The sequence below is a fragment of the Strigops habroptila genome, chromosome 6 (assembly GCF_004027225.2).
Source record: "Strigops habroptila isolate Jane chromosome 6, bStrHab1.2.pri, whole genome shotgun sequence".
Classification (NCBI taxonomy): domain Eukaryota; kingdom Metazoa; phylum Chordata; class Aves; order Psittaciformes; family Psittacidae; genus Strigops; species Strigops habroptila.
Genome location: NC_044282.2, coordinates 63,864,484 through 63,891,978, shown reverse-complemented (window position 1 = coordinate 63,891,978; position 27,495 = coordinate 63,864,484). Strand labels below are relative to the sequence as shown.

Genomic DNA, 27,495 nt, shown 5'->3' with positions numbered 1-27,495 from the left:
TTGATCCCTCCCACAAAGTTGAGGGTTTCTTGCATTAATTCTGCAACTTCTTTGGCACAGTGTTCAGGACCACCCCCTCAGACACACCCCCTGTTTCAGTCCTCTACTAGAAGGACAGTCTGGATAAAGCCTTCCTGCTTCACTGTCCACATGCTGGACAGAGTTCTGCTCTCCCCATCACTGCAGGGCACAGCACAGCCTCAAACCTGACTCACACCTTCCTGGAGAAGGCAAGAAGCAAAGGCAAGCATGACACTCCGAACCACTTACGTGACTCTAGTCATCTGACTAATAAAGAGATTCATCACCAAACCATTAGATTGTTTAAATAACAGTATTTAATCTGTACAGTTTGAGAGAAGATATCATAAAATGCAACATTCCTACCTCATCGTTAGCATCATTCACTTGGAGCTGAGCCCTCATCTCCAGAGGGCAGGTAACCTCCACTCCCCAGCAGTCCTTTATGGTACAAAAGTCACAGTGCAATTGCTTTAGTCCTGGACAGATGATTTCCCTCACTCGAGAGGGGAGACTGATGAAGCTCAAATGTCGATGGAAATTATTACCATTTAGGAATGCAAAAAAACCCAGCTATTGCCCACAGTCATTTCCAGCCGAAACTACAGCAGTTAATTCTTTAGCTGCCTTTTACACTCCACACAGTTGATTTAGTCAAGAGTGAAAATAGAGCCAGTAACAAGATTCCAGAACGATACAGTTGCTGGAGGGCAGAAGCTGACAAGCAACTCCACAAGGCAAGAAGCGTGCTTTAGAATACCAGAAAGTTGTCCTATGCAGGGAGGGGGTATGAGCTAGACAGATGTCATCTTTCAGAGACAAGCATGAGGAGAACATCAGCTTCAATAGAAAGCTATGAAGTACAATAGACAATTTGTTCATATAATTGTCAGGATAAGTATTTGACATAGTTTATGTAGTAGAATACATACTTGAACATCTTTTAAAAATAAGCACGGATTTCATTTCATATATACACAACTGATTTTAATCATGTACTGAAAATAAATTACAGGAAATAACTTTAAAATGCAACAGAAGACAAGAGTTTCACAACAAACATTCCCACTGATTTTTCCCAAGGGGGTGAGAGATTGCAGTGCTCAAGGCAGGTAAATATCACAAACATATCAAAAAACTTCAAATTGTTGATGCATTCACACATTTACATGAGCCACAAACATTCCTTTACAGGGACTGCACTTTTAGCTACCACAGAACCAGGTTTTGCCATAAACTACAAAACTTTGATACAAAATCGTATTTATATATTTATATTTCATATACATGCCCTATCTGTGATTTCTTAAAAAATAAAAACTAAACACACTGTACAGACAATCCTAACTCATTGCTTGGTAGCTGTAGGCAACATTTTTGGATGGAATTTCTCCCCCAGTAGAATTAATGGCAATATTATATACACGAAGGCTAAACTGCAGAAAAAGACAGCTCAGTTCTGATATGCACCTCCCTCAGGACCAGGTCTGCGAGTTCAAGGCAAGACACCGTATGCTCTGACCCACTGCCTCCCTTACAAGTCAGTTCTGCTGTCGGCAGTGTGAGGAACCAATACATGCATTTGTGTAACACTGGTAGAGAAGGCAATAAAGCAACATACGTGTTGTAATGTGGTGGCTCTAATGGCTTCGCTGACTTGATACGCAGAAACTCTTGTTAGAGGTGGCGAGGGGATGGTGTGGAGCTGGGTACGTTTGGTGAGAGCACCCTTTATGTGGGTCTGATCGTTACACTTCCCTGAATTACCTCCTGCAGAGGACAGATTCCCACTGTAAGCCAGAGTCTGCACCAGCTCAAATATAGGGGGGGCAGATCCCTCCCTCCTTGTCACCCCCCAAACGCACATGTGCAGGGTTCACCAGGACTATACATAAAACAGACACCCTCCCTCCCACCCCCAGCCGTCTCCATGGCACCAGTTTGTCTTAGAAGCAGAGCACTGACAAACTTAACTCCTCCCAGGTGATGGCAGCAATCTGTGAAGCCAATCACACTAAACTACTTCTACAGTTGATTGTAAACTTTGGTTTATTTTTATTTATTCATTTCTTTAATTACTGAGTTCTCATGGTACAGCAAGCATGTCTAGGATGAGAGGGCAGAGTTGAAGAGGAGATGAAGTGTCAGTCTGTCTTTAGTCTGGCATGGTGAGACACCTGCTCGCCCAGGCTTGCTTTGATAGAGTTTTTTACAGACTGCCTCATATGATCCTCCATCAAATTATCACTCATGGGCTTCAACACCTGTGGAATGAGAAACGTGCAAAAGAAACAAAAGAATGAGGTAACCAAGGAAAAGAAAATATAAAAACATACAAAGAGATGAGAGTTGAAATAATGAAAATTAAAAAAAAAAGCTTGGAATGCTGAAGTCTGACACAAACTGGCATGAACTGAAAGAGAAGTGAGTTTTGCTGCTACAGTAACGAGGTTGAATCAGTCACATGCTATGGACACAAGTGATATCCCTCCTATACAGCAGTATTTCACTGAATTCAAACCATTTTACAGTTCCTAGAAGATGGATGTGCAATTCCATACCCTATATGCAGCAGCAGTCTGGTATGGTTACAGCATTTATGCAGACCGGCCCAGACGGTCCAGCTTATTGTCCTACATGTGTAAGTGTGAACACTTCAGATACAGAAAGAAAGTTAAAAATACTGGCTAGTTTTTCTTCTTGTTATTGTTGGATGAGAGTCGCTGTCGCGGCACTGATGTTAGAGCACGGCGAATCGTTCGGCGTCTAAGGACTTCAAAGAGTTTGGAAAACACCTAAAACATGAATTCAACTGTTAGGAAAAGTAGCTCTTAGAAGGCAGGAGAAAAAAAAAGTCAAGTTCAGAAAAAGAAACTGATCGCCAGTAACTTCTCACCTTCCTGGGATTCCTCTGAAGCAAGGAGGGAAAAGAAAGGCAGAGATTCAGAAAAATCAATAGCAAGAACATGGTATATAATCACAGAGTGACTCAAGCAGGACTTGTAGGTGCTTTTCAGATCATTGCTGATATGCAATTGCAACGCCACCACCAGCAAGCATTTTTGGAGATCACTTTCCGCTAGCCCACAAAAGGCAAGCTTCTGCCAGCATAAGCCAAGTTCTTCCCCCTTCCAGGGAAGGCAGCAGCCATAGAATCACAGAAACAACTAGGTTGGAAAAAACCTTTAAGATCAGCAGGTCCAACCGTTCCCCCAGCACTGCCAAGACCACCACTAAACCATGCCACTGAGGGCCTCATCTACGTGGTTCTTGAACATTTCAAATCAAGCCTTGTGTGCTCTAGGTACCCTACAGCAGCAGCTACACTCAGTAAGTACTACACTTAGAACTGACACCTTCCAGTTTTCTCACAGCATTCTTCAGCCCCAAGCTCCGAAGCAAGAAGCTATGGTGGTACAGGAGAGACTCAGTTTTAATCTCTAGTAACAACAAATTTAGTACACTGATGCTCATTTCCTTCCTATTATTAGAAACCCACTTTTTCCGCTCCAGTTAACTCACAACCTTAGCTGGTTGCTCAGACAGGTTTAGTGTACCCTATGGTGAGACTTGAATAGAGCCATTTTTCAGATCTAGAAGAAAGCCTCTGTACAGAAGGCTCCAGTTAGTTATTTGCTTGTGCCTTGTAGGACCTTTTTTAACGTTATCCCAGGTAAGTTCAGTGAGACCTTTATTTCTAGCAGCACCAACATATTTCCCTTCTGCTGGGAAGGCACTGGACATAGCTACTCGGAATGCTTCAAACACTACTTGTAAGAGTTGGTCAGGAATTCTCTACATTGGCTTTACTGGCACAGCTGTGTCAACTGGATTAAGGCAGCAAAATCCCTGTACAAAAGGCTTTCTCCTCCTTCTACACACATCATCTTTTCTTTCAGGAATTTGTCTGTCTGTCGATTATTTCTTGCAACAGCCGTTGCACCAACTGAAGTTGTCACAGACAACATGAGCCTTCCTGAAGGAATAAACCCACTGTAAATCCTCTTGTAGCAGTTGCTGCAAGCCATCAGCTAGTTCTCTCTGAGGTCTGTTAGACCTCCAGTGTCACAACATCAGGTGAAGGGATAGGGCAGTAATGTTTCGCCTTCCCCATTTCTTGCACCACCTGAGATTTTATCCATCACATCCATTAAGGGAAGTTTATCACTTCAAACGTACCTTTAAAAGCAGAATTCCTTGCTCTGAAAAGGTAATAAGATTTTTAAAGAGTCACTCCACTCTTTACTATCCAAGCACCTAGGCCTTTAGGTAACACTTATTTTGATAGTATCCTAAGCTTATTTAACGTTCTTTGTGTGCAGCACCTCTTACTGAAGAAAGCAATCATACTGCTGATTTTCCCTTTGGCAGCACTAGCACTCTCCATTAGGTCGAGACCAGCTCTTCACTCACAGGACAGAACAGAAACTATTTGATTAGTCTGAACAAGAAAGAGATATTGCATTAAAAATAGATACTAACCTGTTCCCATATAGCTTCAGCGATCTGATCAATGGCTGTTCCAACTTCTCTGAATTCCCCAGAGTACTTAACGTATGCCCAAGTACAAAACGATATAAGAGCCATCCCCAGCACGAGATTACACAGGGTAGCTATAGAGTTCATACCAAGGAACCCAGTCAGTCCTGAGGTTATATACATGGCAAACATGACTGCAAATAGAGTGGCAGGGGTACGAGCAGCATAAAAGATGTTTTTGCCATCGTTGTGCTTCACAAAGTTTGCATAGATCTCATCGATTTCCACTTCAAGCTGTTCCTGGTAGCGCCGACAGAACTCCTCCCCTCCCATCTTCTTCACCGAGCGGAACTGCCTGATGGCTGACTCCTTGCAATCCTGATGCTTCCGCTCAAGGTCCGATGGGGCGATGTAGGGCTTATCTCCTCCACAAACCTGTTAAAGCAATCACAGAGGAGGTCATCACACCTGAGTATCTTATGAAAGCAAACCCGCTCCTCACTGCCCCCCTCTCAATCCAGCATCTGCATACCTCCTGCAGCTTTCTTGGCTCTGGAACTCTAGAGTCCATCTCAAGAGCGATGCAGCTAAAGATACTTTGCATCATGGCATAGCAAGAGCCTTATCTGTCTAATCACATACAGAACTATAGCACATGTCTAAACTCATACTTTCAACTGTCCCCTTTGGACAAGCCCAGAAGGACAGGACACCAGTCCCACGTACATTCCTGTTATGAAATAAAGGAACACCAGGAGGCAGAGAAAGCTTGGCTTGAGGAAGGTTAAGGAGAACTCTGAAGGCCACAAGTCCTCTCCTCAGCTTTTTACTCCTGGTCACCCATCTCAGCGAGAGGGTCAGTGCAGAACTTGGACAAATAGGGTAGACTTTGCCCATTCAGCAAGTTTATTCCTGTTTATTGCTGCTACTGGCAGGCTCCATGGAACTTACCAGGTGACATGAGTTAACAAGAACCAGCTCCTGACATTATTAGGCTATTCTTCCCTAGACTGTGCTCTAAGCTTGATTCTGATCAACTTGTGAATATATGTTTCTGCTAAAGAGACAAGACCACAGACTCAAATGGATACCCACCACCACCTGAATCAGCATGGGTATGAAAATGACTCCAAGGACTTCTACTCTGTAAGACTGATTTCTGGCCTCTTGAGCACTATGATTAGAGATTACTGAGGCCATCAGAGATATACCTATGCCATCAGCTCCAACTCCTCCAGACCCTCACAGTCAAACTACATCTAAAACTGGAGATTCTTTCCATATGATGTCAAAAAGCCACCTTCGTTCTCCTGCCACAAGGTAGTCTTAGCACAGCGCTCATCATCTCATGTCTTGAGCGCAGCAAGAACTTCAACCTCCTCCTGCTGCTACCCCTTCAGCAGGACACACAGAAGATAACTTTCTCAGAGAACAGTATCCCCTTTCTTCCTCACAAGATGCATGGCTTCACTGGCTAGCTTCTTCAAGGCAAACCTAGCTGCCAAGATCCTGGCACCCCCACTCTGCCCCTTGCTCAAGTTTAAGAAGCACCTTTCTGCTTTTTTTGTGTTTAAGTCCTTCACACCTGGCAAAATTCCCTGGAAAATGGCTACTAGTCTCATCCTTCAAAACTGTGTTTTCACATTGCCCAGCGTGTTAAACGGGAGGAGCTGCTGGTGCATCAAGACCACCACACATATAATTGCCACTGTTTTCTTATACTCTCTGCATCTGCCCTGTTGTTCCTTACGGTCATTACGGGGAACAGTACTTTGGTTATGCACCCTCAGCAAAGGAGGGCTTTGGTTCATGAGAACTCAAAAGCTACAGTAAGAACTATCTTTACATAATTCAGTCTTAAATACAAAGAGTTCCCACTTCTGTTCCTAAAAACAGAAATTTCAGAGCTGTGTCACATTAAGAACATCATCTGAGACATCTGGATAAAAAAATTATTCAAGACATTTGTGTGTATCTCTATAGTGATACAAAAATACACAGTACTGGGGAATATTACTATGGAAACAAAGTCTAAGAGAACATCTGTTCCTGTTTATTCCTTGCCCTAAGTATAAAACGTTAAAATTACAGTATCTCAACAGCCACTGAAGATTCAAGGTAGGAAGGCAGAATTTAGCATTTATTATAAACAGCCCATCTACTATTTCAAGAGATGGCCTAAATGAAAACAAATGAAGGAATCCCTCTACACCAGCAGAGCATTCTCAAAACAGCCTGCTAGCAAGTGATACTGGCTAGTATGCTGCTAGCATTAGATCTCACTCTAATTTCTAAAATGGAAAGCTTACTTCAACAATTAAGACCAGAAATAGCCTAAATAATGGGGAGGTATGTTTGTAGCATGTTATCACACCTACTGCTCTTTTCTGGTTGTAGAGTTTCACCACAAGCACAGTTAAGCTTTACAAGACATGTAATTGTTTTCAGAAGTTCCTATTATAAAACCTTGCATAACACTACCCTGAAGCATGAAGTCCATCCAGACATTCAGCTTGGAGTGGTATAAGTCACTGTCTTCAAGAGGAGCAGCAAGCAGGAAATTACCTAAGCAGCTTTTCCGGACACAATAATTCTTGTATTTCAAGGGTTTTTTTAAACTTGAGAATAATTTTAATCCTTGCATTTTACAGCTAATGACTGACCAGAAGCTCAGAAGCATGAGACTATAATACTAGAACTTTACCCTTGCACGACCCTGGCCCATCAAATGTCTCCTCAGCTGTTTGCCCATTTCAAGTCACAGGATTTTAAGATGTCAAGAGCAGCAGGGGAAACTAACAGGTGGTATCTTACAAACATGCCCATTCCCATAGCTCCCAGCAATTTATGTCTCAAAGAATCCTGGTTTTGCTGCATCAAACATCTAACCTCAGAGCAGAGTGCAGAAAACACACAAGTACTGGCCCTAAAGCTACTTTTCTCCGTCAACATGCTCACAACCAACACCGTGTACAACATTAAAACTGAAGGCCTGTATTTGCATGCAGGCAGTTAGAAAACGTGTCATCATACCTGCTCCATGCCTTTACTGTACAAGTCTTTTGCTCCTGCCACAGCAGCGAGATTGTTCGCCTCAGCTGTTGCCTAGAAAACATTGAGCACCATGTATCATCATAGCATTACCAGGTAGCTGCACACATGTAGTACACTGCCCAACATCCCCCCACAGCCTCCAAAGCTTCAGATGGACAGGAAAATGCCCCACAAAAACAAGTGAAGGTTAGTGATATACATTAAAACAAATTACTGACTAGGAGAATGTTTTCTTCAGCTATCTAGTACAACTGCAGACACACTCCCATGTGCTTGTACAGGCTTTTCATCAGCAGCAATCTCTTCTGAATGCTCTGTTGTTAATAAGCAAATAAGAATCACTAAACTATTAAATGTTAATCCTGATACATCACTACCTGTGAGGAAAGCAGCAAGCTGGTATTATTTTTGCATTGTATATACACAGGTTTGGTGTCATAATTTGTAAGAATTTAAGACTATTTTCAACCTGTGTCATGTCAGGGACAGTTACTGTAGCTAATACCGCAGGATGTAATCTTTTGTATCTCTCAATCACATTTATGGCATGCTAAGTAGAGGCAATGATAGCAGCCTTTGGTTCATCATGATGAGTTTCCTGAACTTCCCCAAAAGTCTAATGATTTGGCTCTTTGAAGGATGAGAAAACACCCAGAACAGGCACATCTTAAAGTGACACAGGAAGCTTAAAAAACCCTCAAGTCTTACAAACACAAAATAACCCTAAAGCTCACACTTTGGTGAACACTCTTCATCCCAAGTAACTCAAGGGTTCAACACACAGCTTTATACAATCAGTTGTGTTCAGATCACTTTAAAGATGATTACATCCTCTTTGATCAACCCTGAAAAGTAACCTCAATGCAGTTACCCAATCTAACAAACCCCCACAGAGTAGCCCAGCACTACAAGACAGTGGCAATAGCTGCACTACTATAAGCCTTCACCATTTTATCTGCTACATCTGATATTAACTGCCCTCTGAATGCAGTCTGAAAGACACTGACAAAATAACAAGTTACAGGAAACACAGAAATTGAAGCAGCTAAAAAACCCCCCAACCAACCAGATATACCCCCACTCCATTTGGTAGATGGAACTGAGGGAAGACCCAAATGCATACACAGGCTAAACAGTTTAGATGGCTTTCAAAGCACACAGCTCCTTCAAGAACTAGAGCTCTGTGTGTGGGAGCTTCAGACCCGCAGCAGTCATGATCTTCAGTTGCAAAAGAACTTACAAAGTAGGCATCAGATTATTTGAAAGAAAAATAAAATACCTGCAGCATAGATTTCGGATGAGGTAGCTCCTCTCCTTGATAGATTTTAATATAAGCCTAAATGGGAGAAAGAAAAAAAAGGTTTCTTTTTCCTAAACATTTATGTTTGAGGAGGAGGAGAAAGGAGGGATGATATAGAGTTCATAGATGATTTCTTTGCAATAATGCTGAATATTCAATTAAGCAAATTTCTCCAGGAAAGTCTGGCATTCTTATAGTTATCCCTAGTGCTTTAATCTCTTTACTTTCCTTGCATTTGAAGCTGGGGCCCAGCAGGGTAGCAGAGCACCTTAAGAATACACTATCTCACGAAGTGACAGGCTTTACAGCAGGTTTCTGCTCCCTCAAATACATAAAAAGGTCTTTGCTAGGCAGGGAATCTTCATTGAAAACAAGAGTGAAGATGACTGTCTCACACAGCCTTTCTGGCAAGAGGTCTGTCCAAACACACCCCAGTGCTGGGAGAACCAGTACTTACATTTCCCCATGTGCCTCGCTCCCTTGAAGTGTGGGAGGAAAAAAAAGCAGATCGAAGCACTAATGCAAACACAGCTGAGCTGCCAAAATACTTCTGGAAGCCAAGCAAGCAGACTATTCCCCTCTGTGCCCCAACCCACCAGTCCTTAGGAGTCCTTTCTTTCACCAGGGTTTCAGAAGGCTGGAAGAGAACATGTTTTTCATGTTGTCTTCTCCAGCCTACAAAATGGCCTGTGGCACAGCTCTTTGGGACAGACTAGTGGAGGGGGCACAGCAGGCAGCAGTAGCCATGTCAGCACCTGGGACAAGCTGCACAAGTTAGACCAACGGGGCCACTCTCAGCCCCTCAGAGGCTGGGCAGTTATTCTCCATGCTACTACTGCTCTCTACCCTGGCTTGTCTACAAGTCTTTGCCCTGAGGATTTTTCTCTGTAAAGGAGGAGAGAACAAGGTTATCAGGGTCCCTATATACCCAATGCTCTAGGTTGTAGGACAACCTACAAAAATGTATATAGAGTTATACAGGACTCTGTTCCCTTGACACCGTCCTTGCTTTCCTCCATGTAAAACCCCTCCAGTTCCCAACTCAGACTTTGCGATCTCAGCTTTAGATGCACAGTCCAAAGGGAGCAGTCCTCTTTAGTTACGTAACTACGGTGTTTCCACAGCAGCCTGCATGACTGCTCCCAGACAGATTTTCAATAGAGAAGCTTTGGCACTCAGTTTTTAGGGTGCAGTCCTTTCTAAACTGCTGTTGAATGCGCACTCCCTACACTACATAGAATCAGGTCTTACTACAGAAGAAAGTGAAACAAAAAGCAGCATGTAACCAGGTAAATGCAGAGACAGAACGTATGAGCTCTAGAGTGTTGATTTCATGCTTGTCAGAACAGCCATGACTTCTGCATCCCATATAATGCCTTTCCTTTACAAGAAGGGAAAGACACTCCACTTTAACACTTCATTTTACAAGTATTAAAGAGTTTGGTCTCAGATTCCTACCTACCACACCTTCTTTCTTAGTATCAGCCCAACTCTGTTCTACCTTTAGCATGCATGCTCAAAAGTAGTAACACAAAATTAACATCTTTAAGAATATGTGCCACTTTGTCCTACCAAGCCAACTAAGTCATTCCAATTCAGAAAAAGGTTACACACCAATTCGTGGTGATGTAGGGATTATGTTATCACATTTCTGTTGGTGTCACTATGAGACCAAAACAGCTCAAGAGTCTAACAGCTGCAAGTATCATACACAAATATTTCAGAGCATACAGTGGTGCTGCCCATGCAAGTGTTTAGAAAGCATCTTTCTTACATGTTAAAAATCCAGAGGGAAGTAGCTGAAATTTTTCCTGCATACCAAGCAGTTTAAAAGCTGATTTTCTATCTGTAGAGGCCCTCTTAAAAAAAAGACCAAACCCAACATACATAAAGGAAACAAACAACAAAACCCACCAACCCAAACACAATTTTGCCCACAGCAGCCTGCTAAGAGCTATACTGTTAGGAAGTTTTGTGCCAGTTCTGAAAAGTCAGAGCAATGAAATGAAAATGTGCGCTGATCAGTGAGTGTCAGCCTAGATACCTTATCTTCTCTGGGAACAACATGCCCTAAAATTAGAATACTTTCTTTTAAGCCATTATCAGAAATAATTAGTATGAGTTTGCTTACCTTGAAGTATTCTACAAGATCTCTACAGGTCACCTTGGATCCACTAATCTCTTTTTCTACCAAGTTTTCAGGGGCAAGCAGTAATGGTATCAAATTCCGCAGTTCGTTCTTAAAATCCTCATCTATATCTAGTAAAATTCAATTTCAGGGGGGAAAGGAAAACGGTTAGTTTCCTTCTCAATCTTAAATTTCCTAAAGGAACACTGATAACCCTTGATCCTTCAAAATCCAGTGTCACAACACTAGACTGCATTTTTTAAGATATTTAAAAGCTTTAATACATAGGGTAGCTTTAGTAAGTTTTACCTAGTCTTTATCTTAACTTCAGACTGAGACAACAAGGTTCCACAGGCCTTGTAATATTTAAAGTGCATTTCCCCAATTACACCAACATTTTACACAATAATCCCACAGGTCTGTGCTCCCAGCACAGCAGTGGTTCACACCCCACTATGCCAAACCCACTTTATTAGCCTTTGCCATTCTGATATGTTCCCTCTGTTGGGGGACAATGAGCAGCTGGAGGAATCCTGGCTGCCTCTCATTCTGCAGCAGCAAAAGCTTGCAGCTTTTAAGTCATTCTAGTTCTGACCTTTGGTTTAGCAAGTTCTTGAAGAAAAGCCTTTCAATTTTAGGAAAGTCTTTAATTTTCTGAATTCTCCCCTCTGGAATCCTCATTTATCTTTAGAATCCTTATTTAATGACCTTTAAGTATGTCTCAAGTTACCAGATTACAAGCAACAGCTAGACACAAAGATATCCACTCCTTGCGCCTGCTTAACTCCTCTACCTTTAAACCACTGAAAAGCACACACAATGCACATTTCTAGATTCCACAGTTTCACCTTTTAGCTCTACATTTTTCCAATCAAGCATTTCAATAGTCAACCATTTCAGTGTTTAACTTCCATCATTTAAAAAACAACAAAACCCACCAAACTCAGTGATCTCAATCAAGAAACACACAATGGAAAGCTTCCTACCATTCAACCTCCCATCAAAATTTGGATTTGTCGCAACTTTAAGACCAGGGTGGGGCAACAGGAAACAGCCAAGATTACTGAAACAGGAGTGAATATGCTTCCTTACATTCTGTAGCTCTTCATGTTGGTTTTGCTTTACCTGAAGAAAAAACAAACAAAAAAGGCAGCACGAACTGCTGAACTGCTCGTAGTCTTGCAGTACTGCAATTAAGATTAAATATCATCTTAAAAGCACTAAGAGCACAAAAGCGTGTTTTAGCTTTCATTCCTGAACCTAAAAATGTCAAATTCTAAACCCCAGAACCCCGCACACGAGTGGGAACATCACAAATGCACTTTATTATGCACAAGGAGTTAGCTCATCATGCACCATTATCTTGATGATAAACTGACACTTAAGTTAAGGACCACACTAGGACTGCTGGAGAGAACTTACCTGCAATCTTTTCTCTAGGAACTTTCTTCCTCCTTCCAAGCCATATGCATGTTCATAAGGATAACTCCAGTCCCTAATTAAGAACATTAGTGTCTGTAACAGGAAGAACAGCAGCAGTGAATGGTTTTTATCATTCCCAAGGTAAAAAATTCTATCACACATGATTACTTTAAGTGAAAAAAATTCTGACCTTGGCTGCTCTAAATGAAGTAGCTGTAGTTTTGTGGTGCAAGTGTTTGCTTGCTTAAAAAGAAAATCATTAAAAAAAAAATCCACCAAACCCACACACCCAAACCTACAAACGCAACTTACTCCTTATCTGAAAGGAAGCACCTAAATGTCTCAAAAAGATTGCTTTCCTGTTGCTATCGCACAGGGATTACACTGTCCTCTCTCCCATCAGGTGAAGACAGAAAAGAAACCTTGATATTACTTTTACATCAGACAAGGTGCTTAACAGAAGAAATGCATCTTGCCTGGGCTAATCACAATAATACTGGGGACTCGCACTTGTGAGACACAAGAGTCTTAAAACTCACCACAAACAGCAGTCGACTAGTAACCTTACAGGTTAAGGAGGATACTTCAGGATGTCAAAGATCTGTCTTTGTCTCCACTAAACAGATGGAGCCCCAAACCCTTCTCTGGCCTAGCAAACAGACAGGAGATGCTAGCAGTTTAGAGACTTTTACCACTGAAGCCAGTAATGCTTCAAGTAAATGAAACGCAACATGCCCCTCCTCAACACTGTTTCTTAGAGGACACAGGACCTTTACTCAGAGCCATGATACCACCAGCACAGACCAACCATATCTCGAAGAGTAACAAGTAAGAAGGCAGCGTAAAACCTTTCTTCTTAACATCTGCACATCACTTGACACTTTCATTCCTTTTATGCCTTATAACTCAGGCACAATGCTGTACTTGCCTTCAGCATTTTTCCATTGTTTTTGCCAAGAAATGTGGTGACAGGGAAGGAAAATCTGCCTTGTAAAAAACAGGCTAGCTTCAGCCCAACTAATTTCTCTTCATAAATTATCCTGAGCTCAGTTTTCACATATTCAATTGCTTAAGACTGATTTAACATATATAGTTACCTGAAATGGCTTTTGGTAAATCTCTTCCATAGCTAGTCTTCCGTATTCTGTAAACAACTGATAGAAAGAAGAGTGTAAGGGTGACACACATAAAACATATTTTTCTACTGTAAAATATTCTACCATGTCACTAGAAAATAAAACATTTTATCTGAAATTCTATTAAGGATTGAGAATGGCCAATACACCTCACGAACAAGTACACCAATCCTCAGTAAAATTCAGAAAGGAGACACAATTTCCACTGGTTTCACAGTGCCATTCCATAGCTGTCCAACGCACCACAGCACTAAGTGGGTAGCCTGTGGGCTATTCCCAGACGAAAGCTGGCTGTGTCTCTCAGCAAGCCAGTTCCTAACGTCTGTTTCCAAGGCTAAGGAGGTAAACCTGCATAACATTTTCCCCTTACTTCCCACAAAAGAGTCATTCCTGGAAATCTCAAGGAATTTGGCTAGAGCCAGTGTATCAGACATTTAAATACAAGCCAAATTAGACAGCTTCCCAGAGCTCTTACTTCAGCCCGTGACCTTAACTGGTAATTGTTCCCTGCTTCCAGTACTAAAGCAAGCGTCCGCTTTCTTCGTCTCATTGCTTTCATCGCCTTTAATACCAGCAGCAGTGATCTTCACTGACTGAGTGGGCCAGACAACCCATGAGAACACAGACTATGGACTATGCTGGCTGTTGCAGCAGAGATCAGTACTGTTTGGTGTTGATCCATGCCAGCCCCCTTATAGATCGTGGAAGCTGAGATGAAGGAAGCACACCATATCCTCCAGTACCAGGCAACTGTTCTTCTGCATTAAAATTAACTCCTGGAACATCTCAGGTAAATTTCATAGCTAAAAGGACAGTTCCCTGTGCTGACCACAAGAGCATCTGAGAACGCAGAAGACTAATTTAACACAAAGTAACTTTCAAGCCCTTGTCACCCTGAGCAAAAGATGCTCTGAAGTTGCCAAGCGCCCACATGAGACTGGCTCCTTTGAGCCTAACTCCCTACCCCATTCACTTCCCAGTGAAGGAAAAGGCAGCCAGAGAATAACAGTACTTTAGAGTAACAGAAAATCCTATCATAACAGAAATTGAGGATTTCCTTCACCCAGCCCGTGATGCCTTGCCTCAACTTTAAATCCATGGTTTTCCCTACACTGTTTATATTTATCATCCTTCTCTTCCCTACCTTCCCCCAGACCACAACCTCCAATCTAATGGAAAGGGATAGCTCTATTCAGATTGCACTGAGGCTGTCAAAGAACCAAACCCATGAGGTTTTCAAATAATTAGCTACAGCTTTTCTTTTTTTTTTCTTCAGTGCTTGGTTGAGCTTTTTTGAGGGGTGGGGGAAGCATTGGCCCAGTGATACAACTCTGTTAAGTGAGAACAGCATCACAAGGCTATGTTTAGTTAGTGCTCTTCTACTTCCAGTACTGGCAGCCAGTCTTTTGCAGCACTGACCAAGACACAAGTCCTTTCAATCAGAAGACACGTAAAACAGTTTTAAGCTGTGACAAGGTCATGGCCTGAGCACAGGCAGGCATTTGTTAATATACAAGCTAGCCTTTAAAGCTACAGGTTTTAACTTAAGGAGATAAAGTTCTTGCACCTTTCACATGAAGCCAGAATTTAGTGGCCTTTGACCACAATGATCCATTAGACGATGAAACCCCACATTAGAGAGAGGGCAACTCTTTCCTGGTTTTGTTTCTAAGCAGAAATAAAACTGTAGAAGTTTCTCAGTTGAAAAACTAGAGAAGGCTTTTGAATAGAAGATACTCTTTCTGCCCTGACCCAAACTCCCATGTTTCTTTAGAAACAAATTATGAAATACCACCAATTTTCCTATTTTAGGGAAAAAGGAGAAACATTGGAATTTTCTCATTAAGTACTTCGTAAATAATTTTCCTTTCTTATTCTTTTAGGAATTTCAGAACTTGCAAATAGACTTTAGAAAGATAAGATTTAGCCGGATTAGAAGCCTGTGCTGTTGGCACAGCAGAGGCATCACAGCATCATGGAGTTGATGCAAATAATGTTATTATAGGCAGTACTAGTTTTAGCATCAGGTCAGCTTCAGTGTTTTATATGAAGCAGCAGGCAGATCCCAAATCACAGTTACATGAGTAGCAACTTCAAGAACAGTGTCAAGGCTATCAGTTCAGAAGCAGCTTAATATAAATTCAGCATATTCTTACCTGCAAATGTTGAAGGTCATCTTCCTGAATATTCTGGGACAAGTTGTACACCTGTAAGAGACAGTAAAAGAACTACAGTGTAACATGAAAATGTTATCCTACATTCACGTAGTCTCTTTTAGATATCTTGATTATTTCTACCCCCTCCAGAAAAAGCCTAACTACCCAGAAGTAAGCAACTAGAAAGGTGTCATAGAACACATCTCAAACTAAAATCACTTCCTTACACAAAGCACAAGGAACAAAAACACTGCTGACTACCCTAATCCTTCTTACAACGGCTTCTTTCCAAGGAAGCAAGCCATAAAGGGATCAACAGAGGACTTCTGAGTGCTTCAAATCACCACATAGGTGTGAAACAGGAGGACTGAGAAGGGCACGTCTCTTTGCCACTCTCAAATCCAAATGCTCTAAGATTCAGCGATCCAGCAGCTGCAGCTCTGACATAGAAATGACTGGGTAGTCAGTGCTCCAGGGGTATTTTTTTGCTTTCAAATCTTCCCAGGAAAATCTAATTTTATGTGGGGAGCTCATGACTGTTTCAATAGCACAAATACTATACAGCAGTAAACTCAAAGATGTATCAATAACCCACATCTTATCCTAAACACAGGAACAGAACAAGAAAAAAGCAAAACAAACAAAAAACATCAAAACCAACCCCACAGGGCAGAAGTAGTGTTCTACATATTCCTGTTATTTTCATGTTGTAGCATATATGAAGACAGACATTTGGCACCCCTTAAAAACCTGCTCGCTTTTGGCACATTTAAGGCACAAGCTTAAAAGTAGTTCTGGGCACAGCACAAGAGGTTTGTCAGAAGTTTAACAGTATGAGCAATTGTAAGTTTAGCTGATGACAGCATAATTTTTCACCCCAAACTGTATCTAAGGTCTTAAAAAGATTCTGTAACACATCTGTACAGAAGCAGTTCCTACTTTGACATCTTTCGGGGGGATTTCCTAGTTCAGTCAGCAATTTAGCTCATCTTGGCCTTGGATAACCTTGATTCCACAGAGAAACTTGATCTAGTATATGACACTGAAAATAAGACATTACGTAGGAAAGCTTAAATGATAGTTGGAGGAAGATATGCAGGTGAACTCTGAAAGCATGGCTAGAGAGATATATTCTTTGCATGTTCAGGACAGAGGGTTCCTATAGCTGCCATTATTTGCCAGCACAGGTATTCTCACCTGGACAGAACTCGTCATGGTGCTCAGAGCAAAAACCGTTGCACAGTCTTTGATAGTGGATTGGCTATCAAAGGCACCTTGGGTATCCATAAGCAGTACAGCAACCTAGAGAGTTTTAAACAGCAGCAATAGTTAACCAAACTGTTAACACTTTCAAATACCAGGCCATTGGAATAAATTCTATTTCAAGTAGAGCAAGTCTCTGCCCCTACACCTACTTATTAAACCTTAGTCAGTTCCCTACCACTTTCTATATACACCTACAGCTGAGTAAGCAACAACTAGTGCGCCCTGTCATCAGCCTTAAGTCTTTGGCCTTGCTGCACTGGTCACCCTCTCCCACAGAAACAGGCTCCCTCAGCCCAGAGTAGGTATAGTGCAGAGCAACAGACAGCTCTTATTCACTGGAAAAACTTCAGCCTCAGCTGACAATCCAGCACAGTTCATTAAAGCTAAGAATGAGATGGTTGCTTTTAAAAATAACTATCTTTAATCATTTTCAGAAGAAAACAAGATAATTGATAATGTCTGTTGGAATTACAAGGAACCATGTGATCTTAACGATAAAAGTTAATCTGTCCAATTCCCACCTTTGGGATCTACTACAATTGCCTTCTCTTTCAGTTAGAGATGACTGATAAGCAAGAGCAAGTAATTTGTTCCCAGAGCACAAACAGATCCTCGCGACTGTTTTTTAGCTAGAGAACTGTTTGTTTAGCTGTGAAACTTGATAAAACTTCCTGCATGCCCTTAAGCCACTATCTATTTAAGATCAGTGTCCTATATTAATTGGCCATCAGATGATTCCTTTGCAAACATAAATGATATGAAAGTTAAATAACCAAGAGCTTATAGTTCAAGACAACAAGAAGAGCTCAAGATACACCACCACTATTGTGGAGTAAATATTTATTAACAACATTAACACTTTGTTTCAGCATGAAGACAAACACCTACAACCAAACTTTGAAGTTAAACTGACCTAAAGAGTTAAAAAAGACACACCAGCTCTGATTACAGAGTCAGTGCCTTTTAACCCACTGTTAGACTTAGTCCTTTTTTACAGACTACTGTTAAACTATATGGAAGGACCAGCTTGCAGACATCAAAGCTGTTTCCAGTACTTACAGCTACGCATTACAGTTCACTAGAACACAGCTACAAGCTAGAACACATTCTCACCTCTCAAAAACCAGTGTTTGTTAGAGAGCTGTTCTTATCACAGCATTCGTCTATATGTGGGATTTATCATTAGAGTTTTACAACATCCACAGGATAACCCACCCATCAGCCTGGACACAGTACACTTTGCCAAAACAAAGTACTCTCAGAATGGGACCATTGTTGGAGCTTGAATCTTACAACCCAGCAGGAAAGTTCATACTGATACAAGGTTTCCAAATATGTTATTCAGCTACTGAAGGCAAAAGAAAGCAGCTGATGTTTGAACTGCCCCCATGAAACCCATGGTATACACACAGAGGCAAAAATCCTTACATACACCTATTTAAGTCAAGCACTTACCTTTGTTCCATTGGGCTTATCAATTACAAATACTTCACTCCAAATCTGTATGCCAGTGGTTTCCCGTTCACATCCACCTCTCCATGTAAACCCAGTCAATGGCTCAGTGTTTCCACCTATCCAGCAAGGAGAAGTCTACAAAACAAGAGGAGAAACTTATTTAAAACCAAAGATGAGAAGGGTTTTTTTAACATTATATGTTTTAGCAGACTTCCACATTGTTCTCTTGTTTTCTTCAGAGCAGACTGGCAACACTACACAAAATATTAAAACACAATGCCACTCTGCTGTGTTTCAAGGTTCAGCCACAAAGAAATGTCATTCAGGTCTACTGTATGCCAATGGCTGCACAATTCTTCAGCCACTGAAGAGTGTATGTGCGCAGCCTTCAAGTCCCAAGCACTCACAGCTAATGAGAACAGCTCAACTTTGTCCACTGATTCACTTCACTCTCATGCTCTTCTCTCACAGTTGAGAGAACTCAACTCAAGCACAGCTGTAAATGGCTGTATTTTAACTCCAGGAACAGCTAAAGCTCCATGAGAAACAAAAAGAAATATGATTTTGACTTAACCAAGTCAAGATCTCTTCCCACTCACAAACAGATCAACTGCTGAAACCAGCTAAATACCTAAGCCCCTGCGCTGACACAGGCCAGCACGACTCCCAATACCAGCTTGCAGAAGCCAAAGAGAACGGGCAAGGACCAGAAGATCCAAAATCCATAACTGTCACAGTTACAAAATACTTTTCCCTAAGCTGATTCAGCTTCAAGAGAAAAGGTCAAACTGAGAGTTTGATACATGACAATCAATCCATCCATATTAAAAACATATTGGCATGTTGCCCAGTTTGAGAAAGGCTACCAGAGAGTCAAGTACAGTTTGCAGCTAACATTTCTGACTGTAACAAGGTCTTCAGTCCTCAAGGACAGGTAGCACACGGAGCAGTGGCTCATGCAGAAGAATCCAGCCACTTCATGAGCACATTTAACCCAGATACATAGTTTATGTACTGGGCAAGTGAGGAGTGTGAACAGGCACCCTCAGGAAGTTTCACTGCAATAGGTTTATATACACTGAAATTCTACAACAGGCAGACAATGGTTTAACTGATGAGGGGGCTAAGAGAAAAACCTTTCTTTCAGAGGTGAGAACACAGTTTGCTGGCAGAACAGAAAGACACTTAATTAATTAGTCTCTGACTGCCCAGAGAAGATTACCAGCCAGGAAAGTGTGCTCCTTGAGAAGGTCAAAGGGGAGACTTCTCAATTCATTAGACTATGGTCTCTACCTTGCTGACTCTGCACTGGCAGTCTTCAGAGAACAGCTCAAGACACATCCCTTCACATCTCAGGACACAGCATGAGCACCCGGGGGCTGTACAGAATAGAAATATTTACAAGTGAAACTGCTTATTTCTAAATGGGGATGGGGAAAACCTGCACATGTTCCTAGCAGCATGAAAGGCAAACCATCCCAAGAGGGAAAGGCAATCATGCAGCACTTAGCATTCTCCCAAAGCTAAGTGCACACCATTCAGCTCTGCAATTTCAATCGGACACAGCAAAGTAAATGAGATGAGCAGACAGAAATTCGGAAGATGAACACAGGTACCCAAGTGAATCACAGCTCTTTACAGGGAGGTGGTTTGGGGTTTTGTTTGTTTGGAGTGGCAGGTTTTCTATGTTTGTTTGCTTTGTCATGCACATACACCTCTACCAGAGAGACTAAGCAAAACCTGAACAGCTTTCCCCTAGAGTTTTACATCCCGGAAGATGCTTATGCATCCACTGACCACTCAAGAAATCAAAGCTCCAGGCCTGCTTTGGGCTTCGGTACACTCCAGGATACAGTTTTGTAATTCTGAATCAGACTTCCCAGGTATATGTCAGTGGACTGTAGCTTTTCACTTTTGCAAAAGAATCTGTTATATTTAACAATATGCTCCGTTAAGCATTTATACAAGAATACTTTTCCCCAGTTTGGTCCAAAACCCCTTCCCCAAGGGAAGCAGTGTGAAAGCACCAGTCAAATCTGATGAATCAACAAATGGTTATGGGACTGGTGTCACAGGCAGGGGTTCAGCTACTTAGACCATGGGACTCACTTTGAGAAACCTTGTCCACTGGGAGCTGATGGGGTCCATATGTCAGAGAAGGGGAAGAGCATCTTCAGTCACAGGCTTGCCAAGCTGGTGAAGGCTTTAAACTAAAGTTGCTGGAGGAGGGGAACCTCAATCCAGCCCTCTCTTACCAGTCTGACACCAGTGCCAGCAAGAGATGACCAGAACCTGGAGAGGACAGGAAAGCATCTGAAGAGCAGCAAAAAAGAATTCCAGCAACTCCAGCCAGTAAGTCAGCTTCAGCAGGGCCCCAGCCGAAATGCCTCTATGCAAATGCACATAGCATGGGGAATAAACAAGAGGAGTTAGAGATGCGCACACACCTGCAGGGCTATCATCTTATTTGCATCAGAGAGACATGGTGGGATGACTCCTCCGGCTACGTATTGGAAGTATTGGAATGGAAGGATACAGGCTCTTCAGGAAGGAAAGGCAGAGGAGACCGGGGGGGGGGGGGTCACCCTCTATGTCAATGATCAGTGCACAGAGCTCTGCCTGCGGATGGATAAGGAGCCGACCAAGAGCTTACAGATCAGGATTAAAAAGGCAGCAGGGACAGGTGACATTATAGTGGAGGTCTGCTACAGGCCACCTGACCAGGAAGACCAAAAGGATGAGGCTCTCTACAGTCAGATAGAAGCAGCCTCACACTCACAAGCCCTGATCCCCATGGGGAACTTCAACCACTCCAACACCAGTTAGAGGGACAACACAGCAGGGCACACGCAATCCAGGAAGTTCCTGGAAATTCTTCCTCCAAACAGTAGAGGAACCAGCGAGAAGAGGTGCTATGCTGGACCCTGTCCTCACCAACAAGGAAGGGCTGACCAGGAATGTGAAGCTGGACAGAAGCCTTGGCTGCAGCAACCATGAAATGGTGGAGTTCAAGATTCTTAGGGCACTGAGGAGAGAGCACACAGCAAACATGCTACCCTGGACTTCAGGAGAGCAGACTTTGGCCTCTTGAGGGATCTGCCTGGCAGAGTACCATGGGATAAAGCCCTGGAGGGAGGAGGGGCCCAAGAAAGCTCGTCAATATTCAAGGATCACCTTCTCCAAGCTCAGGAGCAATGCAACCTGACAAAAAGGAAGTCAAGCAAAAACACCAGGATGCCTGTGTGGGTGAACAAGGAACTCCTGGACAAAGTCCAACACAAAAAGGAGACCTACAGAGGATGTAAACAAGGACAGGTAGCCTGGGAGGAATACAGAGAAATTGTCCAAGCAGTCAGGGATCAGGTTAGGAAAGCTAAAGCTCTGACAGAATTAAATCTGGCCAGGGACATCAAGGGCAACAACAAAAACTTCTATAACTACGTTGGGGATAAAAGAAAGACAAGAAAAAATGTGAGGCCCCTCTGGAAGGAAACAGGAGATCTGGTTACCCACGACATGGAGAAGGCTGAAGTACTCAATGGCTTTCTTTGCCTCAGACTTCACCTGCAAGTGCTCCAGCCACACTGCCCACATCACAGAAGGCAAAGGCAGGGAACTGGAAGAATGAAGAACTGCCTGTTGTAGAAGATGATCAGGTTGGACACCATCTAAGGAACCTGAAAGTACACAAGACCACAGGACCTGATGAGATGCACCAACAGGTCCTGACGGAAGTGGTGGATGAAGTGGCTAAGCTACTACCCATTGTATTTGAGAAGCCATGGCAGTCCAGTGAGATTCCCACAGACTGGAAAAAGGGACATGTAACCCCCCTCTTTTTAAAAAGGGAGAAAAGGAAGTTTGGGAAATCTCAGTTCAGTGCCTGCTAAGATCATGGAGCAGATCCTCCTGGAAACTGTGCTAAGGCACATGGACAATAAGGGAGAGATTGGTAACAGCCAACATGACTTCACTGAAGGCAAATTGTGCCTGACAAATCTGGTGTAACAGAGTTACAGCATTGGTGGATAAGGGAAGAGCAAATGGAGTCATCTACCTGGATTTGTGCAAGGCATCTGATGCTGTCCCACATGACATCCGTGTCTCTAAACTGGAGAGACAGGGATTTGATATATGGACCATTCAGCAGATAAGGAATTGGTTGGATGGTCACACTCAAGAGAGTAGTGGTCAACAGTTCAATGTCCAAGTGGGGACCAGTGAGTGGTGTTCCTCAGGGGCTGCTGCTGGGACCAATCCTGTTCAACAACTTTGCTGGCAACATGGACAGTGGGTCAAGCACCCTCAGCAAGTTTGCGATGACACCAAGCTGTGTGGTGCAGTCAATACCCTGGAGGGAAGGGATGCCATCCAGAGGGACCAGGACAAGCTTCAGAGGTGGGCCAGTGCAAACTTCATGAAGTTCAACAGGGCCAAGTGCAAGGTCTTACACCTGGGTCAGGGCAATCCCAAGCAAAATACAGGCTGGACAGAAAACGGACTGAGAACAGCCCTGAGAAGGACTTGGGGGTGCTGGCTGACAAGCAGCTCAACATTAGCCAGCAATGGGCATTTCCAGCAAAGAAACCATGTCCTGGGCTGCATCTCCAGCAGCGTGACCTGCAGGTTAAGGGAAGGGATTCTTCCTGTCTGCTCTGCTCTCATGAGACCCCACCTGCAGTACTGTGCCGAGCTCTGGGGCCTCAACATAAGCTTCCAGTGCCTAAAGGGGGCCTACACGAAATGAGTAGAGGGACTTTTTACAAGGGCGTGTAATGACAGGACAAGTGGAAATGGCTTTAAGCTGACAGAGGGGAGATTTAGATTAGATATTAGGGAAAAAGTCTTTACTATAAGGGTGGTGAGGTGCTGGCACAGGTTCCCCAGAGAAGCTGCGGCTGCCCCATCCCTGGCAGTGTTCAAGGCCAGGTTGGACGGGGCTTGGAGCAACCTGCTCTAGTGGAAGGTGTCCCTGCCTGTGGCAAGGGCATTTGAACTACATGAGTGTTAAGGTCCCTTCCAACCCAAACCGTTCTATGAAATTATCCTTATTTCTAACAGTTCAGACCAAAACCCCACAAATGTTTTGAGAAGTCCCTCAATAAGCACTAGGTATGACCACATTTGATTTCAGATGTGATTCGTCACAGGAGAGTTTGGTGTCTTAACAGGCACAACTTTAGCTGAAGCTGCTTCATCTTGTGGACGGCCGATGCACTTAAGCCTGTCTTGACTGATCTCTGCATCAGCATGTTACCTCCATCTTTCCTTAGTTAAAACTCACTATTTTAACAGTCTCCATCCATCAAGTTGGCTGGAGAGATAGTGAAGAAATGGGAGGAGGAAAAAAAAGACTTTGCTCTTACAAGAAATCAAGCCAGAAGTTGCACTACAATTTTGTATCAGTCACCTAAAAGATAACCTATCTAAATTTATTCCACACTAAGAAAAGGACCAATGCAGCTTTATTTGCACAGTGCCATTAGCACTCACTGCACCTTGCCGATTAGTACACGCTAAGAAGGTCATATCCCGGTAAAAAAGCTTTAAATCTAAATTTACTTGTGTTACTGCACCCAACTCTTAATAAGGCTTAAACTGCAACAAAGATCACAGGATCCTCGCAGCAGCTTGCTGAGTACACGCTGCTGCTGGTTTGTGGCAGATCATTCTGTTCCCTTTCAAATGAGAAATCGTATCACTAAGTATCAGTGCTTGAAATGAGATACCCACCTCCCTGAAGTTAGCGACCAATGTCAGATGTGCCAAAATCCTACCTGTAACTTCAGTTAGCACAAGTGAGATTTTTGGTTTAAGATAAGAAAATGGGATTAGGAAGTATCTTGGCAAGTTTTTTATCACGTGTCTTAATATCCACAGGGGTATTCCAAAATTGCCTGATTAATGTGCAAACTGAATGCAGCTGCTTGAGTATTTTGTGCAGGATCTAATATTTAGTTCACAGAAAATACACACCTGTAATTAAGCCTGTCTGAAGACGGAGTGGTCAGACTAGAGTACTATAAAACTATACCAAGGCCTCCCCTCCTGTACTGAAATTTCCATAAACAGAGAGGATACCATTTGACTTGCTACAATGCAGCAGTGCTCAAAAGAGGAGTTGCACTTATCTTCTCTCATCCCCAACTCCCAGTTTGCAGCAGCTCTGATGTTTTTCAAACTCTTTCCCTAAGCCAGTTTCCTGCCACTGAGCTGGCAGGAGAACAATTCAGCAAAGTGCAGTGTCTTCTAATGCACCATTAAGTTGGATCAGCTCAGCTAAAGACCTGCAAGCATTACAGCTTCAGAATGCAAATGCCTAGCCAGCAGCAGCACATGGAGAGCAAGACCTCTCTGCTTTTGGTAAGAGACAGTTGTTACAGTAGATGACTAAGTCTGCCTTTATCTTCAGTTTAAGTGAAACATGGCATTTTGAAGGACACCTATAGAAAACTGAAAAAAGCGACTGCACAATAAAGGGAACAGACAGACATGTTATCGTACAAGGCTGAAACAGTGTTCCAATCCATTTTGCTTTATGAACTTTCGTTTTATTTCACAATCTGAAAGTTACAGTATTTACTTAAATCCCACCCCTTCTATTTTTGCAAGGAACTAGCACTACATCTACCCAGCCACCATCTAGCTCAAATTGCTATACTTCTTGGGAGGTCAATTTTGTTGTTCATTTGTGGGGTTTTGGGTTTTGGTGTTTTTTCTGTTTTAATACGAACAGGGCACCAGTGAGGGTTCACATACACACACACACACAAAAGGCCACGCACTGAACAGCGATAGCAATGAAACATTTAATCCTCCCTAGGTTAGAGTCTTAAGAAATGGGGAGCAACATCTTGCTACTCTGTATTCCTCCTACCATATCCTCAGTGTCTTTCTTAGAGAGCTCTTGGCAAATTAGTGAGAGGAATTCAATAGCAGGCACTACTGGGAGTGAGAGAAAGGAAGTCTTCACTTGCTAACTACCAGCAGCTTCTTTGCAATATTCCCATATTTCCTCTAACTGCAGGGTTCATCTTGAATTCTCCTCAAGCCAGCTAGCGCAAAGGTAAAATAGATGCAGTCAGGGTTAGTTTCTGCTACCATGAATTCCAACTCCAAAGAACAGTGATCAAAACAAGAATAAATTCTGGGGATTTTTTTTTTTAAGAGCTTCAAAAAGCAACAAAACACTGAACTGTCAATATTCATGATGCAGGTTAAAGGAAACACACCATGACCTGTGGCAGACAGATGTGTAAGTTCACAGGAGGCCCTACCCCACCTTCTCCATATCCAGGAGTTTGAAGCATAATAGACACAAGACAACACCAGCCAAAAGCTACAAGCTAAAAGAAGAAATTAAATTTTGGATCAGGCACTCACTAACCAATGACTTAAAAGGATTTAAAAAATTCCTGGATTATGTTCAGAGACACATTCCAAGCAGCAAAGAGGAGACTTTCTCCCTTTTGCCATACCTCAGATTTAAGCAGATTTAGTCTTCCACTAGCTACCTGATAACTTTTCTTTTTGCAGCATGTAAGCTAGCAAAGGAGGAATCGGGTCAAAGCAAGATTCCTCCAAGCCACCAACTTAGATGAACCCTTCCCCAGAGCTCAATTAGAAGGCGACAATGCTCCCTCATTCAAGTTCTTCTCATGCCCACTTACATCAGGACACAAATAAGTTCCCTTAATAACTGCAGGAAAAATTACCTTGAAAAACTGTCACTTAAATACACTTCTTCACAGAGTAGGAACAAAGTAGCTGGCTTGCCCACCCCCCAGTAAGTAAGAAAAATTTAACTTGCTATATTTGTGCTCAAGTCAACAAATACAAAGGTAAGTGACTAAAATACCAAACTACTTTTCTCCTGCAGGGAGAATCCAAATTACTCACCCTGTTATACATGTATCTAAGCATGAAGTCCAGCAGAAAAGATTTTCCTTTGCGGAAAGCTCCTGCTACAGACACAACTACTATGTTAAGATCTTTGATGTGTTCCTGAAGCAAGATTTTTTCCAATGCTGCTTCATCTAATTCAAAGTTATGGTCATCTTCATGAGCAAGAACAATCTGTATGGGGCGCGGCTTATCCAAATCCACCTCATCATCCGAGTCTGGCAGGGCATCCGAGTCGGGTAGGGCATCCTCCTCTTCTTCCTCATAATGCTTACCTGCAAATTGACAGGTTACAACACATTAGTAAGTCAGAGCTTAGGGCACTAGACATTTCTTTGAAGTGAAGCCTGAAGCTGGGCCTTCATTCCCAGCAGCAAGAGAGACATTCTTGGGAATGCCCATGAGATAAACAGCAGTTCCCTGCCTGTTTTCATCAGCTTTGAGTATAGGCTACGTTTCAGATCTTCAGCATTCTCTATGTTTCAACAAATCACAAAAAAACTGGTTTTCAGCATCAAAACCCCTTTTTAGTATAACTTCCATTAAAAATCAAGGTCCTGCTATCTGGAAAAAAATAACTTGTTTAAAATAAGCTCCAAAGAGGACCAAAAAAGGCCACTTTTAGATACCCTTCTTATACTATTGTAAGGGTAAAAAAATAACAAAGATGTTTTCTGCCAGTTCTGCTTGCCAACATGCACAAGCAAGACCACTGATCTAGTATGTAATCCCAGAATTCCATATATCAGCAGATGACTAAGTTCCTCTCCAATTCCAACACATTATACCTGTTTCAATTCTCAGCACAGCACAGATTTCAGAGTGCTTATTGACTGCTTGCAAGAGGATAAACTCCTGAGCATGTGCAAGGCCTAACACTTCTGGCACAAGAAAAATAAAGAACATTTAAGTACTTTCCGGCTTCATACTCTTCCTATGACACATTATTAAGCAAGATTTCAGTAAGTACCAACTCTTTCAAAAAGAGTTAATAGAAAACTTTATGCACAATTTAAGAATCAATACTCTTTCAGGATCAACCAGTAGCTGAAAGAACCGTAACTCAAATGAGATTTAAGCTACTAATGAATGATAAATTAAGCTAACACAGCCCTCCAGACATACAGCACAATAGTAGAAATACCCTATTTTCCTGACCTCCAGAATTCAGGAGTT

General features: G+C 42.4%; 1 protein-coding gene across 5 annotated transcripts in view; it reads right to left on the bottom strand.

Annotated features, from left to right (window-relative positions):
• Positions 1-319: 319 nt before the first annotated feature.
• The window catches only part of ATL2 (atlastin GTPase 2), a 42,858-nt gene continuing 15,682 nt past the window's right edge, over positions 320-27,495 (bottom strand). Inside the window, exons 2-14 of one of the 5 annotated variants that reach the window (XM_030490741.1) lie at positions 26,317-26,594; positions 18,418-18,552; positions 16,894-16,998; positions 15,697-15,747; positions 13,502-13,558; positions 12,405-12,497; positions 11,969-12,107; positions 10,986-11,113; positions 8,834-8,890; positions 7,534-7,605; positions 4,504-4,935; positions 2,918-2,932; positions 320-2,816 (exon numbers count right to left, since the gene is read on the bottom strand). In XM_030490741.1, the coding sequence (XP_030346601.1) occupies positions 2,709-2,816; positions 2,918-2,932; positions 4,504-4,935; positions 7,534-7,605; positions 8,834-8,890; positions 10,986-11,113; positions 11,969-12,107; positions 12,405-12,497; positions 13,502-13,558; positions 15,697-15,747; positions 16,894-16,998; positions 18,418-18,552; positions 26,317-26,594 (1,670 nt within the window). In that variant the 3' untranslated portion in view covers positions 320-2,708. The remainder of the gene's footprint in view (positions 2,817-2,917; positions 2,933-4,503; positions 4,936-7,533; positions 7,606-8,833; positions 8,891-10,985; positions 11,114-11,968; positions 12,108-12,404; positions 12,498-13,501; positions 13,559-15,696; positions 15,748-16,893; positions 16,999-18,417; positions 18,553-26,316; positions 26,595-27,495) is intronic. The other 4 variants (XM_030490744.1, XM_030490743.1, XM_030490742.1 and 1 more) reach the window with 4 other exon arrangements.